Source organism: Caloenas nicobarica, chromosome 18, assembly GCF_036013445.1.
Source record: "Caloenas nicobarica isolate bCalNic1 chromosome 18, bCalNic1.hap1, whole genome shotgun sequence".
In the NCBI taxonomy this organism is placed as follows: domain Eukaryota; kingdom Metazoa; phylum Chordata; class Aves; order Columbiformes; family Columbidae; genus Caloenas; species Caloenas nicobarica.
The window spans coordinates 2202083-2224701 of NC_088262.1; the positions used below are offsets into that span (position 1 = coordinate 2202083).

The 22619-nt window shown below is 48.0% G+C and overlaps 1 protein-coding gene and 1 long non-coding RNA gene across 3 annotated transcripts; one reads left to right on the top strand and one right to left on the bottom strand.

The window, feature by feature from the left end:
* Nucleotides 1-367: 367 nt before the first annotated feature.
* KCNJ2 (potassium inwardly rectifying channel subfamily J member 2) lies at nucleotides 368-10808 on the bottom strand. Its single transcript, XM_065648205.1, has 2 exons — nucleotides 10655-10808; nucleotides 368-5803 (listed from the first exon to the last, which is right to left on the bottom strand). The coding sequence occupies exon 2, from the start codon at nucleotides 5585-5587 to the stop codon at nucleotides 4304-4306; it is 1284 nt and encodes a 427-aa protein (XP_065504277.1). The 5' UTR covers nucleotides 5588-5803; nucleotides 10655-10808; the 3' UTR covers nucleotides 368-4303.
* On the top strand, nucleotides 10507-21191 carry LOC135996335 (uncharacterized). Of its 2 annotated transcripts, none has more exons than XR_010607256.1 (5): nucleotides 10507-10697; nucleotides 11335-13433; nucleotides 15589-15664; nucleotides 16346-18881; nucleotides 19292-21191. It is a non-coding gene; the product is annotated as an uncharacterized LOC135996335 (long non-coding RNA). The 2 variants fall into 2 exon arrangements; XR_010607255.1 differs by having other exon boundaries at nucleotides 10507-10675.
* The last annotated feature ends 1428 nt before the right edge of the window (nucleotides 21192-22619 follow it).

The window sequence follows — 22619 nt, forward strand, 5'->3', positions numbered from 1 at the left end:
TTATGCAGACCTTGAGCTTTTTTCTTTCCTATTTCATACAACTTGTAGCTAATGATCTGGAGCTCTGCAGCTCCAAGCACGACCTTAAGAAAATCTCTCAGTCTCTCTGGGGCAGATCTTCCACCGCGTCTGTGTTCTCACCTGGGAAATAACGATGGGGTCACCTTTCCTCCTGCCTTTTGTCAAGGGAGAGAACGAGCCATCTCTTCCTAAAGTGCTTCAGACAATGCCTGTGCCCAGTCAGCCATGAACAGCACTTTATAATAACCTACAGACCCATCTCCCCAGTTCATTTACGTATATGCCGCACACACCAGGTCATTCTCAATTTTTTTTTATTTATTTAGAAATAATAAAATAAGACATAATATATAAAAATCTGTACAATCCACAATTTGTGCAGTACATTAGGAAGACTTTGATACAAAAAGGCTGCAAACAGGAAAATAGTTAATGGACAACTGTCAGATGCCTAGATTGTTCACCTTACAATAGCTGCAGGCCAAAAGTCATTCAAAAATCGGTTTCTCCTTGGCTGTGGGATGGCAACTATGCAGCACCCTTCTACTTTACAATGGTCGTGAGCAGCCATAATTTAAAGACATTACAGTACTTCTCAGTTTTACCTTGTAATCCATTATGAAAAAGAAGACCTAAGAGAACAAATAAAACATCTGGACCCTTTGTCTTTTCCGAGAAGAGTGAGTGCTAAACTAACAACAAGTTTATCATGGCTGGGAGAGAGTATCATTAAATACAGCTAGTAAGTAATGATTTCCACCCTTGCTACCGACCCAAGGACAACTCGCACGGAAGAGCCAGAGGAAAGAAGAGATCCATCCCCACCTGCCTCAGAAATGCTTTTTGTCACTGTACGCAGTATTAGGTTTTAGACAATGTGTCTCATTCAAGTATTTTCAGGGAAGGGCAGAAATAACATATTCCTCCCCAGCCCCTAAGTGCAATACAGTAAAAACCTTCCGTGCGAGCCAGTTGAGCCAACTTTATCCGTGATAAAGAGGCCAAACCAACGTCCTTTGGAGCCTGCGGGTAGAGCTCAGTCAGTTTAACGAGCCCCTAATTAAGCATCAGCCTGGCCCAGGATCTTCGGGAACTGAAGAAACGCTGCCAGCCACCATGTAGTCCTTAAAAATAATATATTTTTTTAAATGACTAAGCCAATTTGCTGCTGTAGAAGTGTGCTACGATAGTCTGTCCTCTCCTGGGCTTACCCCGGTGTGCTGAGAAATACAGAACTGATGGGCAAAGGGGAAGGGTACCATGGAGTGTACATCGCAGGTCTCTTCCTAGCAGCTTCCCAGAGCCAGAGGCTGAGTGCAATTCTGCAATGTAAGATTCAATCGGCAAAGACAAAGGATTATTTATTAAAAAAAAAAAAAAACAAACGCGGCAGAGAGCGTAATGGATTCCCTCAATGCACACCCTCGACAAGTCTCGCACTCAGAAAGCCGGTAACTTCGAAAAATGCCAGTAACTAGAACATGTTTCCAAATTAAAAGTCCATGCTTAAAAATAAATAAAGAGAAGTTCATAGCATTAGGAATCCTATAAGGCTTGCAAGTAATTGCTAAAACTCATGCTAACCGGTAGCATCTAGGTACTAGCTAGCCAAGACTGCCGAGCAGAATTGATACTTTTTGTCGCCTTTTCTTTATCTTCTTCTGCTTGTCCTCCTTTACAGACTTCTATTTACATTTGGCTTTAAATATGAAAATACTTGATAAACTTTATAAAATGTACATTTTAAAAATATTTCTGAAAAACTGACTTGAAAAAACAAAACAAAACAAAGCAAAACAAAAAAAACCCCAAAACCTCTGCACCAGAAATGTTAAAGAAGGAGGGGATTTTTTTTTTTTTTTTTCTCTCTGAATTTCTTTTTGCTTTAAAGAAACAAGCCGAATCCTGCATTCCCCATCCCCCTTCTCTCATCCCTCTCTCAAATATCTCAAGTATCATTTAGTGGGAGCACTGCGCACCTGCGGGATGCTGACCTGGAGAAAAGGTCCCTTTTCTCCCCACCAGCCTCCCTTTTCCGCCCCTTCCCCGTTGCGTTTCCATGCACCCTCTGTTTCACTGAATACTCTTTGGTTTAGTTATGTTCCTTGCACAAGAATATCGCAATAGCAGCACTAGCAGCACTCGGTTGTCTTCACCACTGTTGACCCAGAAACTGCAATCAAGTCGCCTTTAGATGTTCAGCTTTTCCTTTCTTTTCCGTCCCCCCCACCCCAGGAACAGCCTCAGTACTTGCACTTAAATCATCTGCCCTCTCCAGCAGCCAAATCCGCTTTTACAATGTCGAATTTCCACAGTTTCGGACCCACCCACTGCAGATACCATCTTATCAGAAACCATTTCGTTGCAGGCATTTCTTTCAGGCAGGGCTGGCAGGGGCCAGACGCCTTCACAGATATCCGTTTGCAGAAGACATGAGACCTAGAACAAGCTGTTTTTTAATGGCATACAGTGATGCAATACTGCAAGAGTTGACCAGGATTATCGTCCCCTCCACCTGCCCCAGGGTCGCTGTCTCCTTGAGCTGAGAGGCACAGAGAATTGAAATTTGGCTCCTTCGGGGCGAGGGAGCCAAAACCCGGCCAGAGCCAGAGCTTCGCAGGTCACAAAATCTGCTCAGAGCCCGGTGACATGTTCTAGCCACCGCCCACGGGGTGTTTGCTGGGGAAAGGCGGCAGGAGACGGACCTCGCTTGGCAGCCTCATCCTCTCCAAATCCTCCCTCTCCAAACGAGCTGGAAAATACGCTTTTTCTGACACCCTTGCCCCCTTTTTTTTTTTTTTTCTTTTCTTCTTTTTACAAAATGCTACAATCCCTGTGCCACTCCCAAGCGCTGTGCTGTAAAAGTTGGTTTTTTCCTCTCCATCGCCTTCTCCCTTCCTCTTCAAAAACCTTTTTCCCGGGGGTTTCTCTATCGCTCGGCTCGTCCCTGCCCGAACACCCGCTCCAGCTCCACGGGCAGCCCCGCGTCCCCCCAACATTATCAGCGGACGCGGGGGCAGCTCGGGCGCCTGCAGCACATCAGGGTTATTCAAACCTCGGTTTTCCCAGGTCTAGCGCCGGGTTGTGCACTTGACCTCGTGCTGCAGCGAGCGACTGGGCAGGACTTTTCTCTTTTTTTTTTTTTGCTTTCCCCCAGCTGCATTTCTCCTTGCAAGAAAGGGAATTGATTTCCCCATAGAGGAGCAGAGGGGGAAGAGGAGGAGTCCAAGCTCACTTTAGATCTGAGTCTTAAGCTTTTAGAATAAGGTGCAAAATAAAGATCTCCAAAAAAAAAAAATGAAAAAGAAAGAAAAATCAAAACCAAAAAAAGTGTCTGAGGTTTGAATTTCTTTTTGTTTAAAGCAGCCTGTTCCTTTTTTTTTTTTTCTTTTTTTTTTTTTCCTTTTTTTTTTCCTTTTTTTAAATAAACTCCACTGTGCAAAACTGTGCATATTCTTTGGTATCCATTTAGGTAGTTTTAACTTAGTCCTTTGTCTATGTATATATATTTTTTATTTCATTTTTCCTTTAGACAGAGAATTAAATTCTCCCCCCAAGAATCATAATTTTGCTGGAGGCTACTGATTGGCCTGATATTACATAATGCCCCTTATGTAATTGGAAAGAGAGAAATTGATTCCTGCTATCAACCTACTGGCCTCAAAAGGAGTTTAGACTTTCTGGCAACATTGGCCTCTCTGAAGCGATCACGAGCTTTTTCAACCCAAAAAGTTCAACACTGACTTTTTTTTTTTTTCTTTTTTTAAATTACACAAGAGAAAACAAAAACTACACTGCAACAAAAATAACCATTTGTGTTCATGTAGTTAGCAGCAGCTTTTTAAAAAATAATTATAATAATAATAATAAGGCAGATTCTTGCCTTTGTTATGCCATTAAAAACATTCTTGTTCCCTAGAGAGAAGCATTCTGGAAAAAGTTGAAAAAAAATAATAATAACCCAACCAAAGCTTGCCTGCAAGTTCAAGTTTTGTAAAAAAATATATACATAATTTATTCTACAACATATGTGCCTTCTGTTCATACTTAGACATGTTTAGTGCTTTGTGTTTAGAGTTCATTTTCCGTTGTCCCTCCAGGACAGCCCTAAAACCAGCCCGGGTTTCTCAGGTCTGCTTGCCTTCCCACCAATCTTCAACAGTACCGTCGTCTGAAAACTGTTCTGGGCCAACTTCTCAGGTCAACGTGCTTTTGACCGATAGACTTATTTTTTGTTTTTTAATTTTCCTTTCAACCAAAAGGGAGAGGAAGAGTCTGTCGGTCATATCTCCGACTCCCGCCGGAGCGGCCGTGGCTCTAGCGGAACCCCGGCCTGGTTGTGGTGGTCCATGTCCGGGTGGGTGTCTGTGCTCATGCTCTCAGGCACCCCCGTGTCAATCTCGTCCTCCTCTTTGCTGTTGAGGGCCACCTCGTTCTCATAGCAAAAGGAGTTTGCGTTCGAGAGGATGTATTTCTTTTCCGCTAAGTCTCTGGCACTACAGATGGGTGTGTTGGGCACTTCGTATGTTTTGTGGAACCTTGAGTAGTCCACTTTGTAGTAGTTTTTCTCTTCAAAGAGTACGGGCTCGTAGCGGTGGCCCCAGAGGATTTCGTTTGCCAAATACGAGCTACGGCACTGGGTAGTCATGGCAGTAGCTTCCACCATACCCTCTAATATGACTACAATTTCAAAGTCAGCATTGTCCATGTCTTGTTTGCTCAAGTCATACAAAGGACTGTCTTCATCTATTTCGTGGACGATTGTAATGGGGGAGACCAGGAATATGCGGTCTATCCCGCTGTCAAACCCTACATTGATGTCTATTTGATCCAAAGGGATGTACTCGCCTTCTGACGTGATCCTGGATTTGAGGAGCTGTGCTCGCACATGTGCCTCCACCAAGTGGCTTTTCCTCAGGTTTCCAACTCGCCACATCAGGCACAGTTTCCCGTCTCTCATGGCCACCACGGCGTTGTGGCTGAAGACTAGAGTTTCGTTTCTCTTTTTTGGCTTAGCCATCTTTGCCATGACAGCACCAATGATGAAGGCATCAATGATGCAGCCTACTATGGACTGGAAAACCACCATGAAAACCGCAATGGGGCACTCGTCTGTGACACACCTGAAGCCATAGCCGATCGTGGTCTGGGTCTCAATGGAGAAGAGAAAGGCTGCGGTGAAGCTGCTCACTTGAGAGACACAAGGTTTGTTATTTTCTTGGTTCTCCAGATCCCCGTGCAACAGCGCAATCAACCAAAACACACAGCCAAAAAAAAGCCAGGAGAGGATGAAAGTCAGGCAGAAGATAACTAGCATCCACCTCCAGCGGATGTCCACGCAAGTGGTGAAGATGTCTGCCAGGTAGCGCTGTCCCTTCTCGCCCACGTTAATGAACTGGACGTTGCAGTGGCCATCTTTCTTGACAAAGCGGCTCCTGCACTGCTGTCTGGTGTGTACCTTACTCTTGCCATTCCCAAAGCCGTTGGCAACGGCCATGGTCGCCAGCTTCATGCCGTCCTCTTCCGAAGACACGATGCTGTAGCGGTTGGTTCGCACGCTGCCCATCACTACTGCTGTGGACTGAGGTGCTTCTGCTTTAGAAAACAGTCTAAGTTTCTGCAAAACCCTTTGGAGAAACAGTTTTGAAAGTTCTAGAGGAACACACACACACAGAAAAACTGGGGAGAGGCTGGAGTCCCCAAAAGCCCTTGGATCAACCAAGGACGGTCTTCTGGCATGCAGAGTTAGCTTAACAAGTAACCGTCATAGAGAGGGCATGGTCTGCAAGAAAAAGAGAAATGTCGTATTAGATCTCGGAGGAATCAAACCTGAAAGAATCAAGTAAAATGACTCCTGTGGGCCCGCAAGAAGTTTCTTTATTCTTAATGACAGCATTTTCTGGAACGCCAGTTGTGCGCAACCACGTATTGACAGAAGTGACATCATTACTACGGAGAAGGCATCACCCTTCTTGAGTGAAAGCTCTGAAGTGATCATGTCACACAAGTCTCCAAGAAATACCCACTTGAAAGCTGGACATGCAAAGGATCTATCTACCGTTTACAACTGTGCTTTCTGTTTATTTTGAAACCAACGATTAGCGTTAACACCCATCTGTTCAAATACAAACACTGAAGCAGCTTTCAGTGACACACCATGTGTGTCTCCTGGACTGTTTTACCTACAACAAACAATGGAGTGTGCAAAAGCGAAGGTGACATTTACTGGGAAAAGCAGTAAACTTGGAAAATGCAAATGCCAGTGATTTCCATGAAATTACATCGCATATAGCTTATTTTTAATTAAGCTAAGAAAAAGGAATTGTGTATTGGCTGCAAATGACAGGAATAAAGGCTGCATTCATTCGTCTTTAACTTCATAAACTCATTAGGATCTTTGCAGTTTTTACACTCACATTAGGCTTGAGTCAAACAAAGCAAACGAAACCTTATAATGACCCTCATCTGTTCCTGCTAATGCAACTAGTAAAAGGCTGAGATGGAGTAGGACCGGCTGAGCGTCTTCGTGACACCTTTGGTGACAAGGACCAGCACCTTCCCCGCGGGAGCCCGAGGCAGCCGGTTCCATCTCCAACGGGTACCGGGTCTGAGGGGCCCGTGGGTCTCAAATGTCGGCAATTAAGACTCAGCAGAGAAGCTACAAAACCTTCTTCCCGAGGATAGGAGCCACCAAACTTGTTTCAGGGAGGTCTGGCTTAGACCCAGGTTTAGCTTTTAACAAGTGCGTCATCCATTAAGTCGTGTACTGTATATCAGGCAATGTAATTGAAACGCTGCAGAGGAGAAGAGATGCATTAATGCAACTGCTCCATCCACACATGCGGCCCACGGAGGAGATAAAACTAAAACTGAGTGATGAGGAATGTCTGCTGGGGAGAGGAGACTTCAGAACCACATATAGTAGCGGGAGATTAAACCACCATGCTCTTTGTAAACCAATATTACCTAAACTCGTCTGCATTCGTCCAAAACCCAACAAAACTGCAGCCACCAAGGAGCACGACCTCTGCCCACGAAGCAGCTTCAGTACTTTGTGGCTCTTCCTCTGCTCCGTATCTGACAACAGCTCTAGAGAAGAGTTTCTCTCCTTTCCCCGAAGCAGCCCCGAAAGCCCTGCAGAGGTGTTCCAAAAACCTGAGGGATTTCAAACAGTTTCTCAGCCCTCCCACATCCTTCCAGCACACGACAAGCGCTTCGGGGCAGCAAACACTTGTGAGGAACAGAGCAGGTGACAAACAAAACCACCGTGCTCGCATTCGCACGCGGGACGGTTTTCCCTCTAGAATCGCTGTGGGGTGTACTTTTACCTTCTCTTTTTTCCTCCCTTGTGTTTGTCGTGTAAGAACGCGTCCCAACGCCTGCTTGCCGGGATTAGTCATCTGTGACTTCATTGGTGTACAAGACATTTTGGCAGCTTTTGATCAGTTCGGTAATGCCCGGTTTGGAGTGCTGCTCTCGGCAATGTCGGCTTAGGGGATGGTATGGCTGCCCTTGTTTATCTGTCTTGCCTATCCTGTGTAAGGATTCACTTTTTCCCCTCTCACACCCTTTTAATCATGAGGTTTCTAACACCTGTCAGGATATCGCTCTCAAAAATAGAAAGAAAATCTTTTAATGTTGACTTAAATGATGGGTTTTGCCTGAAAAATACTTTTGTTAGAAACCTGAAGACAGAGGGAAGGTGAAGTTACTGTTAATACATTCCACACAAAAAACTTCTTCAAAAACCACTGCATTGGTCCGCAAATCGATTACTTTTATAAACCACATCTAATAATCACAGTCATGTTCAACTTCCACATTCAAAGCCTGTTTTGTTCCAAGCTGATTGAAATTCACAGCCCAGGAAATGCTTTATCTTGAAGTTGTTGTTGTGTTTTGGGCATTTTTCCCCCTCTTTTTTTTTCCTCTGCATTGTCTCTTGGGCTTTAGGGGAAAACTTGTGGTGGAGGGCAAGATAAGCTGTAAAGTCTCAGGTGTCTGAATATGCAGCTCTCCCGACAAAAGTCCTGACCCAAGGACATTTGTTTGAATTCCACAAACCACTGAAATCACAAGGCCAGCTTCCTGCGGCAAGCCGGCTGCTTTTAGAAGTTTGGGACTCGAATTAGGTACCGCACGCCGTCATAGTCCTACCCTGAGTGGCTGAGCACCTTTTGCCTTGCACAGAACGTCTCCCTCCCAGCCGCCCTCGGGACCGAACCTGCACCAATTTGGCTCTAACGATCCTTAAACCCTGCGCTACCTTTACAGACTGCCTGAAGTCGACAGGACAAAGCTCTGGCACGCTCCACTGCAGCACAGTTGGCTTCTTGCTTTTACAGCACAAATTGTCTCCCTTGTGAGCGCTCGGAGGCGCGGGGACCAGCCAGAGGGTCTGATCCTGCTCCTGGCCCAGTAGAACACCCAGCAGATCCACTGGCTGCCCCATCACACACCTGATCAGTCATCACCCTGACTCACGCAACGAGTTCCAGTACAAGTTCCCCCCCAAAATCCCACAAACGATCAAACTAGGATGAAAACCTAACGGTCCTTGCGATGCGGCTGATCCACCTGCTGCTCAAAGACGAGCCAAGTTTGCTCCTCTCCACACCCCGTTCTCAACTGGCGGCACCGAAGATGCCAAGCGAGTGTGGGACCAGCCCTGCAACCCTCACTAGACAAAGAGCCCACTCAGTACCCACCAACCAACCCAAATCTTGGTATAATTGGGCTCAGCGCGCTGTAGCCAGACGCACACGCACACACGCGGCTGTAGATTCAATCGTCACTAGGTGTGGTGTTATTATTATTAATTCAGGCTGCCTTCCCTCCTGGAAGGGGATACAGGACTAGAGCAACGCAGCCTGTAATTACCAGCACTGGCACCAGCACAGCGTTACTGGGGAGCGATGAGATGGGATGGGAGAGCCCTGGGCTTGCTCTGCTGCGAGGGGATGCTTGGAGAGGCAGAGAAAAACGGGGCTGTGCTGCATCCACAGCATTTCTGACCCAACATGTGTGCAAATGCCGTGATGCGGAGCCCAAACCCCCACTTTTCCCTTCAGCAAGCATCCCCCTCAATATCTGCCCCCCGGAAAGACGTTCACATCGCATGTTTAAACTCTGCAACAAAGAGCTCGAAGGGAATCGGTGCACAAGGTTTAATACCGAGCAAAAACTCTCAAGTGCAAAAAGAGCAGAGGGGTGGGGAGAGGAGCACTAATGAGCGCTCAGAGCAGTTATTCCCCGGCTGACAGCGCACAGCCCTGCAGAGAGCCGGGCACATGTTGCTAAGAGAGCACCAGCACCAGCTCAGCCAAGCACCTTCCCCTCCTGCCCTCGGTAAACAGAACAAAGGAGCCACTTGCACCAGTAAAGCCTGTTCCACAGTCCCCACTCCCTCGCTGCTGGGGACAGCCACCCCCGTAACCTTCCTCCGGACCCCTGCGTTACTTAAAAAGTCATTCCCCAGGGCTTCTCCACTGATTTGGATGAGACTCGAGGGACACAAAGCACTTAGCTGCCTTCAGGAGAAGGATCTGTCCTTCACAATCAGGCAGCAGGGGGGTGAAAAAAAAATAAGTTAAATGAAAAAAAAAGAGCAGATGATGATGGTGCGAAGAAATAGGAGAGAGGAAAAGACAAGTGGCATTTGCATCTGCTGTCCTGCCAAGGAGACGGGTTCAGGGTATTTCAAGCTGATGACAAAATATCTACAAGTGAAGCAGCCATCACCAGGGGGTGTACTTGATGCACCGGCTGGGAGGATGGAAAAGCAAACAAGTGTAAAGGTGAGGCTGGAACAGACACCTCGCAGGCTGGGGGGACCGAGATGCGGGTCCTGGCTCAGCCACCGCGGTGGCACCTGCGGGTCCCCGGGGAGGTGACAAAGCAGCCACTGAGCCCCCGCGAATAAATCTGCCATTTCTTATCAGTATTTTTTCCTTTAACTGTCATGAACTACCTCGGAACAATACAGCCTCTTCACAGGCTTCCCAGCTGCAATGTTTGGGGTTTTTTTTCATTCTTCCTAATTTTTTGGCAGGATGATTAAACACAAACACTCCCCCCGTTTCCATAATGCCAATGAATGAAGCTACAGGTTCATTTCATGCCACTCCAGAACGTTTCGGACACTCCTTCCAAAAAGACACATCTGATCTCCAAGACTCGATACTTTCGACCTCTCTCTTGTACAGGAAACAACAGGCGAGAAGAATGGGAAGGGATGGAGCGGTGCTGCTCCTGCGACACGAGCTTGTCATGCAAACTTCCAGCCCTTCCCCAGAATAAAATATTTCGGGGGCGGGGGGGGGGGGAAGCAGCTGGTGCATGGAAAGTTATGAACATAAACAGATGCTGCAAGCAGATGCTCGAGTGTTCCCAGCATACCTATCTAATTATTTTAGGCACTGAGAATAGCTCGTGGATGGTGCATGAGAAATGCAGGAGTTCCCCCTCCAAACGTCCATGCACACATTCGCCGAGCAGGAAAGCTTTATGTCGGGAAGATCGCGACACGGCGCTCGCACCGAGACCGCGACCGCTGCATCGCCCCTGCCCCTGGGAAACCAGGGCGACCCTGGGTGGGCGTCTCGAATAGGTGGAGAAAGAAGGCGCTGCTTACCTGCCGGTGGCCCGAACGGAGGTGCTGGGAGAGTTCAAAGGGTGTAAGATCCCGCGGCTTGTGGGGGGGAGGACGCAGCAAAGCCAATCCCGGGGTGCCCGCCGGCCGCCGCCGCACCGCTTCCCACTGAGCCGCTCACCGAGCCGCTGCCCCTTTTTTTCGCGAGCTGCCATGTGATGTTTAATAGCGGCCCCGCCGTCCCCGCCCTCGCCGCCGCCCCGCACCAATGGCAGCCGGGAGGCCGGGCCGGGGCAGCGCGGCGGAGCGGCCGGGGGGCGCGGGGAGCGCGGCCGGGGGGCGGGCGGCACCCGGGCCGGGGGGTCCCGAGGACTTGCCGGGGGAACCGGGGGCGGCCGCGGCCGCTGGGCTGTTGCGGCCGCAGCGCCCCCCGCAGCGGCGTTCTCCGGGTCCCGCTCGCAGCCGCTCCGCCCGGGTCCCTCCGGTTGTGTCCGCGGGCACCCAGCACCTGCCACGGGCACCCAGCACCTGCCACGGGCACCCAGCACCTGCCACGGGCACCCGCCCCCCCCAGCTCCGAGAAAAGCTTTTGCGAGACTTTACTGGGAACTTGGGAAGGTCCCGGGTGGGATCTGTGTGGCTGAGCTGGTGTCCGGACCCTGTGTACTAAGGAAAAATATCAGAGAGGGAATAGTTTTATTCCTTTTGTTCCTTTATTTCAGTGAAATGCTAAGATGTTTGTGATCTCATCGCAAACGCCTGACCCTAGCAAGAGAAGCAACACTCAAGCATTAAACCTCACATCCTTCTCTTTCACTGAGATCCAACGTGCCTTCCAACACAAGAGCTTTGATCCCTGAACTAACATCTTTTGGAGCAAGGCTGGGAGCAAGAGAAGTATTTGCCTGGCTGCAGCGCGTACGATCCAGTTCTTTGTTTCATAGATCACCTGTGGCAGCTCGATCCTCAAGCTGGCTGGCCGGTGTTGAAATGTGCAGAAATCAGAAGGATTTTTAATAGCCTGTCCTCCCTACAGTGGACGTGGCCTAAGATTAAAAAAAAAAAAAGGATGAAATGTCTGGCCGGGAGCCTTGCAGGAACAAAAACAGCCTTGTAAGCACACTCTGAAGTTTGCCAAGCTCCGGCGCTGACGGACAGTGCAGGGGTGTTGGTTTCCGAGGCAGGTGTCCGCGCTCCTCTGCCCTCGGAAAGCCGCGTTCCCCAGGGCCGACAGCTGAAATGCAGCGGGGAGCCCTGTGTACTCCACTGGAAAACTCAAGAGCGAAGGTGACTGCTGAGTGCAAGGGCTGTGGACCACACGAGGCTTCAGAAATTGCTGTGCACACCTCAAATTGCAGCCCAGGATTGCAATGGTAGCTCCTGCAACACCCAGCAAACGTGTGCTGGGGATGGTGTGGGACAAGCAGCGTTAATCCGCAGTCAGGTTTTCTGCCTGGAGCTGCGGAGGGACAGACTGATCCAAGAGCTTCCTTACAATGTCCAAAACAGCTCTAAATCAGATTCCCTGCTTCCCACAGCAACGGCAGTGCCTGCAGTCACTCGTAGTTGCTTCGACTGTCCTCCTCCTCCTCATTTGTTTCACAAGTTTACAACCCTGACATTAGCTGTCTTTAAATACTCAGTGAAAACGCTTTGCCCAAATGCTTTAGGAACATACTGCTGCTGAACAATTTCCACCGCCTGCCCTTAGTGTCACTTACAGGATCTGCCGAGTTCCCCATACTCCGAATGAGGAAGCGCCGCATTGTTGCAGCAACAAATACAATGGCCAAATGCAGCTGGTTTTTAAAAGTCCCCAGTGTTATGTGTGCAGGATACACAAAATTTACACGACGGGGAGAGGGGAAGAAAAGATAAGTGCTTGTGTACATTGAGCAATCTGGCATGTTGGGCAATCGTATTGTTTGTGAGTTATTCTTGGGCGATTCTGCTCATTTGTAAGTGGAAGAAAAGTCCTACAACATGGGTGAGTTTCTTATGAATGACAAACCTGGAAAAAAAAATCTGGAAGAGGGAATGACTGCAGTTATTTTCTTCATTCAGTAAGATGAAAATCATCAAATCCACAGGATTTGAAAGCCATAGGCACAAATACTGCACAGTTCATGTACCTATATCAGAGAAAAAGCATCCCTCATTCTTCTGAGTGTATGTGGGCTTTCTGTGAGCAGCTGAAATAGCAACAGTTTGAGCCACCTTGAAGAAGTATGTGCTCATCTATACACAGGTGAAATAAAGCAGAGCTGTGATCGCTATTGCTAAGAGATGCTTTGCTGAGAACAGACCCAGTTTGCTCGGGAGTGGGTTCGCCAAATCTCTGCACAAAATCCACAAGATATTACAGATTACAGCCTGACCTTGTGGACTCTTACTCAGCCTTTACTCATACAAACCAACTGCTAAAGACTGCAGAACTACTAGACCCAGGGATCCCAGACCCGCCGACGTGACTAAGACTTAATCACAGCAGTAGGGACTTGCAGGTCGAGCTGTTGAGCGTTTCATCCTGAGGACGGGTAGAGCAGATACATCACCACTGTTTTGCAGCTTGCTTAAAGTTGGAACAGCTCTGCCCGGAAAGCTCTTCTTAGAATGAAATATCGATTCTCATCTCTTATATAGATAATGAGAACCATAACAAAGCCGGCTCGTGTCCGCGTGGACTTCAGCGAGAGAAGCACCTCCAAACCCCCCAAACAGGGAAGCTGAAGTTACAAGAACAGTGTCTAAAAAACCCTTTCCTGTTGCAACAAGCCAGGACAAAGGGGTTGAAAGACGGCTGAAAACTTAACCCTCAAGAGTGAGTGAGGGTTTGTTTTTCTTCTCTTGATGAATGGTTTTCTAATTTGACGCGGTCTAGCTACAGAAGTCTCACTACAGAGCCTCCTGAATGGAAATGTTAGAAGAGCTTTGTGAAGTGGTCACAGTTGGAGGAATTCTCAAGGCTATAACCACTATCTGCAGAAGAAATGGTGTCGAGGGATGGGAAGGGCCCTGGGAAGGCAGAACATTCATTTTTTTCATAGGAGGTGGAAGAAAAGGAGCCAGCAACAAAGCGAGATGCTTTTTCTTAGACACATTTCAGCCAGGCCATCCCAGTGAAAAAAGGGCTTTTTCTCCCCACATTTTCTGGTTTCTGGCATCATTGTTGCCTTTGCCCATCACACACCCTCGGTCTCGCCGAGCTCTGCAGATGCCCATGGAAGTGAAGCGGCGAGTTGTGCTGCAGACACAGTCCTTGCCAGCTGGGACCAGAGGCTTTAGCCCCTGTCTTACTGCACGGGAGATGTTATTAAATTGCTTTTTCTGTCTTGGCACTGAAATGACCTAATTATCAGATTGCATTAGTCTTCATCTCTTAAAGTGGCCAAATCTGCTTTGGTTCTCAAGGATTTTATTGCCAGCTGAAAATAGCTTAATTGTATTGTACTTGCAAAGAAAACACGGTCTGGTAGAATCAAAGCAGTCGGTTTCCACAAGATGAGAAGTAGTGCCATAAATAAGGCATTGGGCTGGTTTTTTTTTTTGGCCTCACCATTTCCATGCATGTAAACTGGCATAAGTGAGCCTTTCTTCTCTAACCATTAAGTCAACTGGAAAAAATTCATCAGGAAAAGGTGGTTTCCCCATTCACAGTAAATCCGTGGGGTTTAGACATTAACTGGATCTTTATATATCTAATGCTGGGATCTCCAAGGAAAAATGAAGCCACGTTTGTAATATAAGGAATGGGTAAATCCAATGAGAATTCCATGTTTGATAAGACTTGAGAGAGCAAATAAATATATTTTGTGTTTTGCAACCAAATAGGATATACAGATGTGCTGCCAGTGATACAGTTATATTGGATAATAACGTGTTTGTTCATAGAAGGGATAAAATATGACACAGGAGATTGAATTGTTTTATATGTCTGAGAACAGAGGAATCATTCACTTTTTTTTTTCTCCCTTTCCCAGCTACTTTGTGTCCAAAATCTTTGCTTAAGATTTCAGGCTGACTTATTTGGTCTTATTGTGAAGTGAAATCACCAGCCAGTGACTATATTTTGAAGAAAATTAAGTACATCCTTTCAGTCTTTGCTACTGCAGATGGTGGATGTGGGAAGCAAGGTGAAGAAACCTTGAATTAATGAATCACAAACAGAAATCCACTGCTCACAGTAACCGTACGGAACCAGCAATTCAACAGCAACCCAGGAAGTTCTGCCAAATAAAACTGACTTCCAACACTATATTCCATGTGGTTCCATTCTCAATAAATTAAGATGCCTAATTTAAAAGACCTTTAATTTCCAGCTAAACTTTCAGACCCAACCAAATATGATAAATACTTGTTGGCAAAAAGTGAGCTCTCTCACTTTTTAACAAATGCTCATCTCTGCAGTGTCAAAGGCCTGAAAATGATGAGGAAATGTTAATATCTTATTTAATGTACACTTTGCCCATTCTTTGTTTTCTAGAAGCCTTGTGGCAAGACAGTCGTGTTATCGTTTAGTGATCTATTTTCACAGCTGAGGATTCTGGATAAACTTTCAGAAATGCAGTAAGCTAGCATCTCGCATCATTTGTGGCTTGGCAATATTCTTTATTTTTTCTTGTCCAGCCCTGTGTCAGCTGTGGCAATTTGTCCTCAAAGGCAGCAATGGGGAATGTATATTCGGATCTATGACAATGGCCTTAGTATAGGTGATGAAACTCTCCAAGCAATTACATGTTAATGAGGCCAGTATTTTCCTGTTAATCTCAAAGTTATCTAATGATCTTCCACCCTTCCCATTCTTTGGATATCTCAAGGGAAAAGGGAGTTAATGGTTAATAAAACTTGCCAGAGCGGTGAGAACATGCCGATGGAGCTGACAGAGGGAACCTGACAATTCCTGGAAGGAAAAGGGTTAAGAGCCAGCAGCTCACCCATACAAAACTGTGACTACGCGTCCATTCTCTTCCTCACAGCTCCCGTTGCGAGTGTTCCTGGCCTGCCAGATTTTCTAAAATCAGGACAGGCTCACGCTCAGCTGCAGAGAACAGGGTAAGAACATCTTTGCATTTCTCTGGCTTGCAAACTTGCGGTTGTGTCGGTCCTGCACAGCAGCAGCAGGGCTCCCCAGGGAGTCCACGCTCGTAGGTTTTCCAATGAGAACCTGCTGTGGGCTCCCACCGGTCAAGTCACCTCCTTGCTCAAAAGCCCACGTGGTGCTCGGCCAACTGTCAGCTGTCCATCGGCAGCGTCCCCTGTGCTCGTAGATGGTGGCCGGGTCCCTCCCCTCAACCTCCGTCCTCGGGGGTCATCGGGTTGATGAGCGGATGCTTTAGGAACGGTTGTGAGCCAAGCTGTGAGGGTGGGGAGAGCTGCAGGGGCTGGAGATGTGTTGCTGCATCTCGCCATCAACCTTCCTGGCACAACAGCGTTCTGGTTAGCGAAAAAAAAAAAGGTAATCTACCTTCTGGTGTTGTGTTGGGGTTGAGGAAGGGGCAATGATTACAGAGCCGTGTTTCCTCTGATATCACCGTGGCTGCGAGAGGAGGGATGAAGCAGAGATCTGCTTCGGCCTTTGTCACCACGTGTGTGCCACCAGGGACGGAAATGCGGAGAATTTCCAATGGGAAAGGGAGCGGCAAGAAAGGAAAAAAGTCAATCGCGACAGAAAGAACTAGACACCTTTCATATTTGCTAAGCAAAATTAATGCAAAGTACCTGCCTTTTCTGCAGCTCTCCTACTGACCCATTTGTATTACAAAACATGGTTCACCAAAGTGATTCATGTTGGGCAGCTTCAATTTCTAAGGCGACGTTTGGCAGTTCCTGAGAGAAAGACGATGTGAAATCCGTGGGCACACGATGTAAGCCGCCTCCAAGAGCAGAACACTATACCCAGAAGTGACTCAGAGGCACCTCTCTTAAAACCCTGCACAGTTTTCCTGCATTGCAACGTGCATATTGCACTTCTGTTGATTGTCATTTATTATCACTGTGCTTTATTACCTATCAGTGTATCCACTCCAGTGAAAACTGCATTTATAAACTCAGCAGCATTGGATTTGTGTTAACACCGCATAAACTACTGCTCTCCTTACTTTGTCACAGTTTTTATTTTAGGATATTGCTTTAGATGCAAATGCCTTCAGTGTTTTCTATCAGTTTGTACCAGAACCTAAGAATTTGCCTGGGCTCCGTGGCCACGATGTAATTGACGATATAAGAGTTTATTTTCTCTCCTGAAAAGCAAATAAACTTTGCTAAAAACAGAGAGTTAGATCATTGGCCACTGTGGGAGGAAAAACACAGCAGAAAACAAGCCCAAGTTTCCCGAGGAGCCAGCACTGAGCCTACGAACATCAAATGTGAACGGCCGCGGCAACGGCAGCGCTGCAGAGCGCTCACGGGGAGGAGAGCGGTGCTTGCACCGGCTGTTCCAAAGCACCGTCAGCTCTGATTGAAGGCAACAGTTCCCGCCCCAGGTCTGCAGGTTCAGCAAAGAGCTGCTGGAGCTGGTGTGGAACGGTCCCGCCTGGACGGGGAGAAGCTCCAGACCTTGCATGGCCACCGCAGCATCTCCCGTCCCTGCGCTTCCCCGCTCAGGAAGCCAAGCTGAGCGGAGCCTGGCCAGGGGATGCGGCTCTTGGGCAACCAGAGGAGATCCTTGGCACAAAATGTCACTCCAGCCCTGCTCGGAACTCCTGCGTGGCTGGGAAGGAGGTGGACAAATTAGATTAGCTGGCACCTTGCTAAATTTCCCTCAAAACTAAAATTGAACAGATGAGTAAAACCAAACCGAGCTCAAATTGTGGGTTAAACTTCCTGATATTGTTTTTGACTGATTATTTGGACCAGCCCTCCAAGGCCCACCCGCTCAAACACCTCTGTCGTTTGAAAAATCTGTCGTCAGAGAGGAAATAATCCTCAGCAAGTAAATGCCACAGCTTCCTTTCTTCTGCTATCGTGATCTTGTGCTGCTTATTTGCTTTTCTGATGCCATTTTGTGCCTCCAGGCTGAGTTCTGCCTTTCATTTCTATACAGACGCACAGGGGAAGAAGGATTCCTCAGCCACCCTTGGGCATCCTGCATTAAAATTCGGGGCAAACCGCATGTCCTGTGCTCTCTGCTGCCTGGGGGGATGCACAGAGGGCAAGGATGGCTGCACAGGGGGCTCTCCCCTGGTTGGCGCTAGGAAATGTTGCACGTCAGAAGGCACAAGCCACGCGTTTCTTTGTAATCTCCCTAATACTTCCAAAGTTGGCTTTGATCCTCTGATATTATTTGAGCTAATGCCCAGACCCTATTAAACAACCTTGTGACAGAGACTGGAGGGGAAAGGATTGTGCCGTTTCCCATCGAGTATTAAAAAATCAGTATGGAAATGCGTGAAACATCAAAGTTGCTGCAGCCCACGGTGACCGCGAGTCTCAGAAACGTAATGGTCCGTGGTGGCATCGCAGGACCCCGGCGGTTCATTGGGGCTGTGCTTGCTCCTCACCCATGCGAATGGGTGCTGCGGGGTGCAGGGTGCCTGGGAGGGTGCCCGTCCCTTCCCCGCCTGCACACTGGGCTGGCACCAGTTTGCATCTCCTGCAGTTTGTCGTTGGCGTAAAGGGATTTGCAGGAACGCGCTGCTGGTCCGTAGCTCCTGGAGAAGACAGGCTGCTTACAAGAAGCTCACGTTCCTCCTCAGAGGCCTGAGAGCAGGGAACTGCCTTTATTCAGAGCGGCACTTCGATACACAAGTCACTTTGATCTAAGCACGCTTGGGAGCCAAATGCCAACCGAGACCATCGGTCACAGGGAACATCCAGCACCCACATCCTGACTATCTTGATTTGACAAAGGCCAGAGATCACATGTAGAGGCAATCGGTGGCAAAAAGTAAAGAGCGAGAGAGACAAAGAGATAAAGAGAATGGATAGAGGCTCGTCACGTCGCTGTTACGGTACTGGAAGGTGCTTGTGCTCTCTGACAGCAAAGGTGACATAAAAACCCTCTGCAGAACTGACCAGAGCAGAGCACAACGGGCCGGCTTTGTTCATCTTTCCTGATGGGGTGACTCCAGTGCTTAGGATCGAGTGCCAACAATGCTAATTAATCATTGCTGGGTCTTTTGTTAGGGAAAAAAAAAAAAAAAAAAAAAAAAAAAGTCCTCCAAGTTTACAGAAGTTCGAAATCACCAACCAGCTCATCTTTCCTTCATCACCATCTGTGATACTGGTCACCAGGACCTCCAGGTGAAGCCGAGGAGGGCGCAGGATTGAGGTGAGTGTGTTTGAAAGCATGAGTGAACGCAGCACAGAGCTGTTTGCTTTGCATTATTCACACTCCTAAAGCTCTGGCAAATTGCTTTTCCTCTGACCATACTTCACTGTAATCTTTTCAAGCTGAACTGGTTTGGATAGAGTAGGTGTCTGTTCTGAATCTTCATTAGAAATGTCAATTGACTTTGAATCTTTTTGGAAGGTTCAGAGAGAAATAAAAGACTTTCAAGCATCTTTTTGCTTTTGGTGTCTGGAAGTGGCTTCTCTCACAGGAGAGAAAAGAAAAGAAGCAGATCTATTTGAGTAATTTAATCTATATAAGGTAATTTACTACAAGGCAACACTTCAGTCCTCAGTGCTTTTATTTTCCAGCACACAAGTACCCTTGACCTTGCTCTTCTCCTGCCTCAGTTGTGTTTCAGCTCACTCCTGTAAGAAGCAGCCTCCCTAAGGAGCAAATCTACAAGTCAAAGTCATGACTTCCCTCGCTCAAAAAAGGACCCAGAAGACTGGATCAGCTGTATGGATGTCCTCCCTTTATATGGTTAGGCTATTCCAGCGCTTTCATCATCTCAAGTAAAATTAGCACTACAGTAATTACCCTGGGCCAAATATGCAGCTGGTGAAAGTGCACATATTTCAGAGGGACGAAACTTGAGATGGAATTGGGAGGTGCCGTCCCCTTTTATTAAGGTTAACGTAAGGAAAATGCTGGGAGCTATTTCGGTCGCACACCCACATGTGCAGACACACGCTCACATGCGACGCTTCCACTCCGCCGCGATTTTCCCTGGCACAGCTTTGCACCCAACTTCCAGAGGGTCGTTAATGCCCGCCCGAGGTTTTCAAATCATCCCTCCACATCCTTGGGACAGACGACATCGAGGGACGTCTGTGGTTTTTGCTCTGCTGTACTCCCAGCCACGGGTTTGCTGGAGCGTGTTGGGAAGCGGCTCGTGGCTGGTGGTGTGTGAAGATGTGCAGGGCTGATGTTTGGGCTGAGTGCGGAGAGCTGCGTTTGACAACTTTACCTGCTGCTTCCCCAAAAAGAAGGAGAAAATGGGAGGAAAGAGAAAGAAGGAACAGTGAGACAAAGTGTTACGGGCCCTCTAAAAAAAGAGCAACTGCCAACTCTGGAGCGGCACTCCGCTGTACCCTCTCAAATGAAACAAGTGACAAAAGAGAGGTGGATTTTTTTTGCCTATGGAAAAAGCGATCACCGATGAGAAGAGGTTTTAATCAGTATATACAGTGAGTAATTCCAAGAACTGCGATAAAGTACTTGGTGAATTTTGCGTCCCGACCCACATCCTACGGCAGGTCACTCTGGAAACGGTCCCATTGAAATTGGTGGGGTCACATTTCCTCACCATGAGTAAGGCCCCTGGCCCGGGTGGGCAAGGCTGGTTCCCCTTGGGTACAGCCCCCGGGCTCGATTTGCTTTCTGAAACGAGACCTGCGCATTCATGCATAATTCCTCTTTTTGTGCCTTATTTAGGGCATTCCTATCACAATTAAACATTTGTCACTCAAAATTTGAAAGTTTATGACACGGAAAAGGTGCCTCTACCAGGAAAACGTGCTAGAGACACCCAATATAGACACAGTAGGGAGCGGTGATTTTGGGGAGGCTTTGGGACTGTCTCCCCGACTGCTGTTTTGTACAACAGTCACATATAGGGCGTCAGCTCCTTTTGGCACCTGGGCCAAGCAGGAATCCTGCCGAACAAATATCAGCCCCAAAATAGTCCCTCCCCCGTCAGGCGAGACTGAGAGACACCCCGTGATCAAAGATGGGGAAACGCGAGGAACAAACACACGATGCCCAGGAGCGGGAGCGGAGCAGCTGCCTGACAGTTGTGGAGCTTCCTCCGCACCACGGAGAGCCCGAAGAAAGGATGGGAAGAAGGATGATGATATAGATGGTTCAGCAGATGTTTAATTGGAGCTACTCCCATGCGTGAGAGAACGCACGAAGCTGTTCAATGGAAAACGCGCGCTCAGAAAGTGGACATGGCACTGAATGTGAGATAATTATTAAGGCATTTCTATTTTGGAGCCCTTCTGTGTGTAGTTTTACATAATAAACAATAGTATTGCCTTTCTACACGCACACACGTTCCCTGGTCCAAACAAACACGCAGCTTTTTGCTTCTCGTCACTGATACCTCTCGAAGTCAGTATCTTTGGCCACAAATAGATCATTGCCCTATTTGAAAAGTTCCTAGTGGAGTGTGGCCAGTTTTGACCGGCTATATATACCTAAGCTGGCAAATCGAGCAACCTCTCAGCTTTTGCTTCTATATATAAAGAGGAATGATATAGAATAAATCAGCTGGACCGAGCACATGTCGGGTCAACTTTTAAACCAAAATCTTTTACTTTCTGAGTCTGATTTATTCTGCTGAGCCTGAGAAGGCAGGTAGAGAAAGCCCCAGCTTCTGGTCCCAAATTTGCCCGGGATGGTCGGGGAATTTGCTGGCAACAAGTTCTCCGCTTATGCCGTGGTTATACCAGCGCCATTCTACGCGGCTCTGAAAAACGGCCGGGGGGACCCACCGCTGGGGCCAAATCCTGAATCATGGCGATTCTCCGTGCAAACGCCTCAATAGGGAAACAGAGCCGGGGGCTCAGCGCGGGTGTTCGCTGCCATTGGCGGCGCTTTTGTCCCAACGAGGTGCCCCCCGGGCCGGGGCTCAGAGCCCGGGGGGAGCGGGGGAGGCCCGGCCGGGACAGGCGGGGAAGGGCCGGGGGGCGGCGCGGCTGGTCCGCCGGCGGCCGCCAGGTGGCGCCCAAGGGCCCGCGGCGGCGCGGCCGGTGCCCCGGGGGGGTGGAAGTTCTTGGGCGTTTCTGCTGGTTCCACCTAAGTTTGTGTTGCGGAGCACGAAGGAAGCATCTCCTGATGGGTGGCAATAGAGCCTGGAAAAAAGGAAGCTGAGGGTCGAGCTTATCGCTCTCTGGAACCGCCTGCAAAGAGGTTGTAGCATGGGGGGGTGTTGGTCTCCTCTTCCAAGAGTGATAGGGCAAGAGGAAACAGCCTCAAGTTGCGCCAGATCGGGTATTAGGAAACGTTTTTTCACAGAAGGGGTTGTAAAGCATTGGAACAGGCTGCCCGCGGCAGTGGTGGAGTCGCCATCCCTGGAGGGGTTTATAAAACACACAGATGAGGCTCTCAGGGACACGGTTTAGCGCTGGAGTCAGGTTACGGTTGGACGCAATGACCTGAAGGGTCTCTTCCAACCAAAATGATTCTATGATTCTATTCTCACAGCTTCAAAAAAAAAAATCCGAGCTTTCTAGGGAGCAACATGAGCCCGAAGCGGAATTATCCAACTTCATACCGGTTTTGGTTGATGTTTTCCTGATTCTTCCATCATCTCCTCAGCCACGGGGACTGACCCCAAGAAAAGCTTTAAGTTCTGGAAGCAGCTCCTGTGTTGTGATTCTAAGCAGCTCCTGTGTTGTGATTTTAAGCGATCCACATTTTTCAGCCCCAACTAAAATTGTAACTGCTCCTTGTTTCGTTTTTGTTTCATTTCTCTCATGCTTCCCCTTGTCTGCTTGGAAGCGAATTTGTTGTCAGATGCTTCCCTAAATGGGCCTCTTGGTCCCACCACAGAGACACCAACTCCTTCTGTTTGCAGGTTCCCAGCTCAAAACCAGCAAAGACGTAAGAGCTAAAAAAACCTTGAGAGCAATTTTTCCTTCCCACACAAACACTCCTGATACCCAGAGAGGT